Source organism: Silurus meridionalis, chromosome 22 (assembly GCF_014805685.1).
Source record: "Silurus meridionalis isolate SWU-2019-XX chromosome 22, ASM1480568v1, whole genome shotgun sequence".
Lineage (NCBI taxonomy): Eukaryota > Metazoa > Chordata > Actinopteri > Siluriformes > Siluridae > Silurus > Silurus meridionalis.
Genome location: NC_060905.1, coordinates 3,446,046 through 3,453,839, shown reverse-complemented (window position 1 = coordinate 3,453,839; position 7,794 = coordinate 3,446,046). Strand labels below are relative to the sequence as shown.

The following is a 7,794-nucleotide window of genomic DNA, read 5'->3' as shown; positions in this document are numbered from 1 at the left end:
CACCTTGAAGATCCTTAAGTTCACTGTAAACTGAAGAACCGTGAAGATGGATTTGGACTGGAATTAATATAAACAATCTGCTATAATGGTTCAGGTCCTCAATCACCCTGAAGATTTGACTCTGGGTTCATCTCAAGGTTTCTTCCTCATACCATTTCAGGGAATTTTTTTTTCCTCCCCATTGTCAGCACTGGTTTACTCATTATGGATCAGTATATAGAGACTCGTTTACGACGTTTACAATTGCAATCTGTAAAGCCGCCTTGGGGCAACGTCCATTTACAAAATACTAAACAAATTAAAATTGATAAACAAGTTTCCATAAAAGTAATTATTTCCTCTTAAAATGGATAAAAAGTTGTACCATGAGATAACAATCACAACTGAAACAAAACATTTTTATGTGAGTAATATTCCTGATTACTCCTTTTTTCAGCAGGAATTCTGCTACTCATCTCAGCGCTTCCCAGCTCTGTTTCTGCGGCAGTGAAACGTCATTTTACTGTTAAACTAGGCACCGAGAGCATTTCCCTGAAGTTGCAAAGCGAACCTAGCAGGTTTTTTTCTTTCTTTTCTCATTTCTCGTTTTATTATTTTTTCATTCTGAGTTTGAAAAAAACGTAAAGTTTTTAAATGTTTTTACCAGAAGTGAATGAATTTCCACAAAATTGTTCAACTCCCATGAGAAATCACATATAAACAAGTACAAGTACAGTTCTATATGGTAAATCTGTACTAGTGTTCTATCTATCTATCTATCTATCTATCTATCTATCTATCTATCTATCTATCTGTCTATCTGTCTGTCTGTCTGTCTGTCTGTCTGTCTGTCTGTCTGTCTGTCTGTCTGTCCGTCGCTTTGTCTGTCTGTCTATCTATCTATCTATCTATCTATCTATCTATCTATCTATCTATCTATCTATCTATCTATCTATGTTTTGTTTTTTTAGCATTTATTGTTTATATTTATTTATTTGTTATTGTTTGTTTTCTCACATTTATTGTGTTCTTGTATTTTTGATTGATCTATCTATCTATCTATCCATCTATTTATCAATCTATCTATCTATCTATCTATCTGTCTGTCTGTCTGTCTGTCTGTCTGTCTGTCTGTCTGTCTGCCTGCCTGCCTGCCTGCCTATCTATCTATCTATCTATCTATCTATCTATCTATCTATCTATCTATCTATCTATCTATCTATCTATCATCATTTTTGTTCTCTACAATTTTTTTAATTTTTTTGCACTTATTTGAGTTCTTTTGCATTTCTTTGATTCTCGATTTCAGATTATTTTTCTTCGATATTCAGTCCCTCTTTACTTCCATTAAGAAACTCAAAGGCCTCAAAACTTGAAGTAAATTCATTGTAAGAAACATTTAGTGTTGTATAATAACAAAGTGTGACTTTTAATATTTGTACCCCATTCTCTCTTTTCTTTTCTTATATATATATATATATATATATATATATATATATATATATATATATATATATATATATATACTCTGTTAGGGGTCAGGATAGAAATGATCCATGATGCAGTTTGATGCTTGTAGAGAACAAGGCAGTAGGGAACCATGTTGTCTGATTTGCACCACCCTAGAAAATGGCTGACTTCTAGCTTAGTTTGCTGTTTTAACAATAAATGATTTGAGACACAGCCCATGGAGTCAGAGGATGGAAATGACAGCGACCGGAAACCGACAGGAAAAACTTTTCAGCCCCGGATGTCGCCAGCAACCAATCATCGTTTAGTATTTTAAGGCACGTGTCGCGCATCCAACCAATCAGCGCTCAGAGTCTGGTCCGCTTTTTGACGTTTTATTGAAATGTTCTGAACACACTGGCGGGAGAGAAGCAGAAAGGAGCTCCGGCTTTTATTCTTAGTCCGGGATTATATTTCCGCGGCGTACGAAATTATCCTTTCTGCAATTATTATTATTTTTTTATTTTACAGGACGTATACACGGATCAATAGGACGCTCGTGTTTTTTTTATTATTTTGTTTTTTGGGGGGCATTAAATTCATCCACTGGTTTTCTCGGAACAAAAAAAGCTAGCTAGGGAAGCTAATATTTTGCTCTTTATCCCGAGAAATATCTCCTAAAAACGTATTTTTATTAAACCAAACAACATCAAGACATCAGCAAATATTTTGAATATTTTCTTCGCGGGTTTACGACAGTTTGCGACCTTTTTTCCGCTTGTCGACTCACCAGCTCGTTGGAGGCTAATGGCGAAGGTTCAAGTGTTAAACGTTGCTGTTTTGGACAACCCGAGTCCTTTCGGGAATCCTTTTCAGTTCGAGATCACTTTCGAGTGCATGGAGGATCTTCCTGAAGGTCAGGCTTATTTTTCTGCTCCGTAAAAAAATAAAAAATAAACAAAAGGGATTAGCTTAGGTTAGCCTAGCGACTTGTATGTGTGACGTCATTATGGCGGGACGAGGCGCGAGCGGCGCTCAATGGAAAAATTTAAATATATTTTCTGGTTTTTATTGTTGTGCAAATGTTCATATTTTGTGCATCGTACAGACGAAAAGTGGATTGTTTTGTTAACACTTGAATGCATTTTCACGTGATAAGAGTCCACGAGCACGTGCATGAATACTAATAGGATGCAAATTCTGTTCTTTTTTTTGCATTAAATTATTCAATTTTCCATCTTTTCTTGTCGTTGTATTGGAAATTATGCATTTTCCAAACGAATTTGTCCTAATTTAATGGAACTTCCAGATCTTGCATTTCGTACTGAACTCTTATGAATGTATTCTTTAAAAAAAATATTTCCCAAAACAACCTGGATGTGATCAATCAAATGCACTTCCGGTGTGTGTGCGCCCCTAAATGGTCACTACTACTAACTTGCACACTATAAGAAGCACTGAGCTCTTTTGTGTCCTTTCAGGGAGGATGCTAAGCTGGAGCAGTGCATTGTGGGAAGGCTTTGTAAAAGTTGACAGTACATGTTTTCTGGCTTTTTTTTGGAAAACAAACCTCTCATGGCTTCTCGTGCTGCCTTCAAGTCACGTGAGGGCATTGGAACAGGACTGTGATGTGAACGTGAAGCAGGACCCTGGTTATCAGAATGGGGTGTTGTCAGGAAAGCGTTCGTCTTATCGTCTTAAGATAACTCTTGAATCCTGACGATTCGCTGTGTGGGCGGAGCTTATTCAAAAACAACTTATTGTCATTAATGCAAGTTTTCTATAATTGACCAAAACCTCTTTACTGCACCACTTATTAATGATCACAACCTCCAAACTCGGAGGCACAGTTTTTCCAAGTCGACACTGAGGCGACACGTGAGGAAACGTCTTCGATTTGAGTTTTGCTCATGCACACAACCCTGATTCTAATTCCAGATCTCGAGTGGAAGATCATCTATGTGGGCTCGGCGGAGAGCGAGGAGTACGACCAGACCCTGGACTCGGTCCTGGTGGGGCCGGTGCCTGCGGGGAGACACATGTTTGTCTTTCAGGTCAGTTTGAACAGATTTATGTTTCATTTTCTCAAGATCTGAATAGAAATTTCCATCTTATGGATAAATAATCAATGTAAATAATCTGTGTGTGTGTGTGTGTGTGTGTGTGTGTGTGTGTGTGAGACAGGCTGATGCCCCGAACACAGGTCTGATCCCCGAGAGTGATGCTGTGGGCGTCACCGTGGTCCTGATCACCTGCACGTACAGAGGACAGGAGTTTATTCGCATCGGGTATTACGTCAACAACGAGTACACCGACGCCGAGCTCCGGGAAAACCCCCCTCTTAAACCTGACTACACGCAGGTGAGGAAACTGGTGTGTGGCTGTATGGACTCAGTCACGTAGGTGCACACCCTTAAGCCGCAGTCCTGTTCCCACGTTTCTTCCTGCTAGACCCCTCGTTCCTTCATGTTCCTCCCCTCTAGACCCCTCGTTCCTTCATGTTCCTGTTCCTCCCCTCTAGACCCCTCGTTCCTTCATGTTCCTTCCTCTAGACCCCTGCCTTCATGTTCCTGTTCCTTCCTCTAGACCCCTCGTTCCTTCATGTTCCTGTTCCTCCCTCTAGACCCCTCGCTCCTTCATTTTCCTTCCATCTAGACCCCTCGTTCCTTCATGTTCCTGTTCCTTCCTCTAGACCCCTCGTTCCTTCATGTTCCTTCCCTCTAGACCCCTCGTTCCTTCATGTTCCTCCCTCTAGACCCCTCGTTCCTTCATGTTCCTGTTCCTCCCCTCTAGACCCCTCGTTCCTTCATGTTCCTGTTCCTCCCTCTAGACCCCTCGTTCCTTCATGTTCCTGTTCCTCCCTCTAGACCCCTCGTTCCTTCATTTTCCTTCCATCTAGACCCCTCGTTCCTTCATGTTCCTGTTCCTCCCTCTAGACCCCTCGTTCCTTCATTTTCCTTCCATCTAGACCCCTCGTTCCTTCATGTTCCTGTTCCTTCCTCTAGACCCCTCGTTCCTTCATGTTCCTGTTCCTCCCTCTAGACCCCTCGTTCCTTCATGTTCCTGTTCCTCCCTCTAGACCCCTCGCCTTCATGTTCCTGTTCCTTCCTCTAGACCCCTCGTTCCTTCATGTTCCTGTTCCTCCCTCTAGACCCCTCGTTCCTTCATGTTCCTGTTCCTCCCTCTAGACCCCTCGTTCCTTCATGTTCCTGTTCCTCCTCTAGACCCCTCGTTCCTTCATGTTCCTGTTCCTCCTCTAGACCCCTTGTTCCTTCATGTTCCTGTTCCTCCCTCTAGACCCCTCGTTCCTTCATGTTCCTGTTCCTCCCTCTAGACCCCTCGTTCCTTCATGTTCCTTCCTCTAGACCCCTCGTTCCTTCATGTTCCTGTTCCTTCCTCTAGACCCCTGCTCCTTCATGTTCCTGTTCCTCCCTCTAGACCCCTCGTTCCTTCATGTTCCTGTTCCTCCCCTCTAGACCCCTCGTTCCTTCATGTTCCTGTTCCTCCCCTCTAGACCCCTCGTTCCTTCATGTTCCTGTTCCTCCCCTCTAGACCCCTCGTTCCTTCATGTTCCTTCCCTCTAGACCCCTCGTTCCTTCATGTTCCTGTTCCTTCCTCTAGACCCCTCGTTCCTTCATGTTCCTGTTCCTCCCCTCTAGACCCCTCGTTCCTTCATTTTCCTTCCATCTAGACCCCTCGTTCCTTCATGTTCCTGTTCCTTCCCTCTAGACCCCTCGTTCCTTCATGTTCCTGTTCCTCCCCTCTAGACCCCTCGTTCCTTCATTTTCCTTCCCTCTAGACCCCTCGTTCTTCATGTTCCTGTTCCTTCCTCTAGACCCCTCGTTCCTTCATGTTCCTTCCTCTCTAGACCCCTCGTTCCTTCATTTTCCTTCCATCTAGACCCCTCGTTCCTTCATGTTCTTGTTCCTCCTCTAGACCCCTCGCTCCTTCATGTTCCTGTTCCTTCCCTCTAGACCCCTCGTTCCTTCATTTTCCTTCCTCTAGACCCCTCGTTCCTTCATGTTCCTGTTCCTTCCCTCTAGACCCCTCGTTCCTTCATGTTCCTTCCCTCTAGACCCCTCGTTCCTTCATGTTGCTTCCCGCCAGACCCCTCGTTCCTTCATGTTCCTGTTCCTTCCCTCTAGACCCCTGCCTTCATGTTCCTGTTCCTTCCCTCTAGACCCCTCGTTCCTTCATGTTCCTGTTCCTTCCCGCCAGACCCATTGTTCCTTCATGTTCCTGTTCCTCCCCAGACCCCTCGTTCCTTCATGTTAATGTTCCTTCCCTCTAGACCCCTCGTTCCTTCATGTTCCTGTTCCTCCCTCTAGACCCCTCGTTCCTTCATGTTCCTGTTCCTCCCCTCTAGACCCCTCGTTCCTTCATGTTTCTGTTCCTTCTCTCTAGACCCCTCGTTCCTTCATGTTCCTGTTCCTTCCCTCTAGACCCCTCGTTCCTTCATGTTCCTGTTCCTCCCCTCTAGACCCCTCGTTCCTTCATGTTCCTGTTCCTTCCCGCCAGACCCCTCGTTCCTTCATGTTCCTGTTCCTCCCCTCTAGACCCCTCGTTCCTTCATGTTTCTGTTCCTTCCCGCCAGACCCCTTGTTATTTCACGTTTGTTTCTGCTAGAATCAACGTTCCTTCCCACTAGACTTTGTCAGACTTAGTCCCACTCTACGTACAGATTAGATGCACAAATTCCCAGTTGTTTATTTATCATGATCTGTGTTTTAAAAAAAAAACAGGACGCAGCAAACACAGTTATAATCATTGTTTTTCTGAAGCGGTCAATCAGTCCCTCGTCTTTATGTAATACGTATTCGCTGGTCAGAGTCCACCAAACGTGAATTCTCTGGACCGTGCCGACGTGCAAATCCTTGTCGTACTGAGTTTGCGTTTTCGGTCTCCAGCGTTCTCGCAGCGCTGAATGGGAGCAAATGGAACAAATCTTTTTTAAATTTGGTGTAAATTTTAATCCTGAGCTTAAGATGGTATAAATAGCAATGTTTAAGAAGCTCTCCCCAAGGCAGTGTGGGTTTCTTCTGCGTTTTCTGGTTTCTTCCCAATTCCCAAAAACATACCAGGTGCATTGGTGTCTCCAAATTGCCTTTAGGGGTGTGTGCGTGTTCCCATTCCCGCCTCAGTTCCAGAGTTCCAAGTTGGTTCACACCTTTCACGATCCAAATGTGACTGTATTTAAAGCTCTATACTCCGAGCAGCATCACTCACACCTTCTGCATTTCTTATGTACATCTACAGGATTAAAAGTGACCTCACTTAGAAACCAAACCTCCCTCATTATCAGGTTTCTAAGTCGAGATGTAAAACTGACAGGGTTCCACGTTCTTCATCATTTCTCCGAAAATGTTCCCCAACATGTTGAACTTCCTCCATTAGTCTTTCAGCATCATTCCCTGACAGGGTTTTACTTCTTTCATCGTTCTCTGTGGGGTTCTATAAGATGTTTCACTTCCTGCATTCTTCTTTTTCTTCTTGTTATTAATGTGTGTATATATACGTATATATTTCCCCTTTAGCTCCAGAGAAACATTTTGGCCTCGAACCCACGCGTAACCCGATTCCACATCAACTGGGAGGGATGTTCTGAGAAGATGGAGGACTCCGAGAACGTCGACCCGTCTCCAAACGTCATGCTGCCTCCGTCATGCCCCCCAGGGAAAGCACCTCCGCTCGGACTGATGCCAGACAACTCCATGGACTGCTTGTAGAGCCTCGGATTCGTCCGTCAAGGAATCATCACCTTCACCAGCTCGTACACCTCAACCCCCCAAACCCCCCCAAAACCCCCTCTCCTCCGACACATCAGAGGGCAGATGTGCTGACTTTACCCCCCCCCCCCACAATGGACATCAGAGACGCACTCTTTAGTTTATTCTTATGTGTTTCAGGATTTTTCTGGATGTCAATCAGCAAAGTTAGAAGTGTTTATACTTTTTTTTTTGTTTCTTCTTCTTCCAGACTAAACCCCATTTAAAGTGTGCAGGTGAGATTGTACTATACTGTATATATGTTTACTTCAGTTTGTATTCAGGCTCTCCGAATAAAATAAATATCTTTTGTTACGTGACTGATGCACAGTGTGTTTTTCCGTGCTCTTTTTCCACACGCATGTTTTTTTTCTCCTGGTTTTCATTCATAAAAACAAGACGGCGTTCGGATCTTCACACGCGCATTATAGCGGTTTTCGGGTCCTGTTGCTAGGCGACGAGGCGTGTTGCATCCGTGATGAGAAATCCTCAAAGCGACGCAGATTTGATTCCTGCTTTCATCTGATTCCTCTTTGTTTTTTTTGTTTTTTTTTTTTTTCTCTCTTTCCTTTCCTGAAAAAAGCAGCAGGTTTTTTTTTTT

At 43.6% G+C, this 7,794-nt stretch overlaps 1 protein-coding gene across 1 annotated transcript; it reads left to right on the top strand.

The window, feature by feature from the left end:
* Positions 1-1,819: 1,819 nt before the first annotated feature.
* On the top strand, positions 1,820-7,513 carry asf1ba (anti-silencing function 1Ba histone chaperone). The gene is made up of 4 exons (XM_046835104.1): positions 1,820-2,344; positions 3,367-3,482; positions 3,613-3,789; positions 6,963-7,513. Exons 1-4 carry the CDS (start codon positions 2,236-2,238, stop codon positions 7,152-7,154), a joined length of 594 nt encoding a protein of 197 aa, XP_046691060.1. The 5' UTR covers positions 1,820-2,235; the 3' UTR covers positions 7,155-7,513.
* The last annotated feature ends 281 nt before the right edge of the window (positions 7,514-7,794 follow it).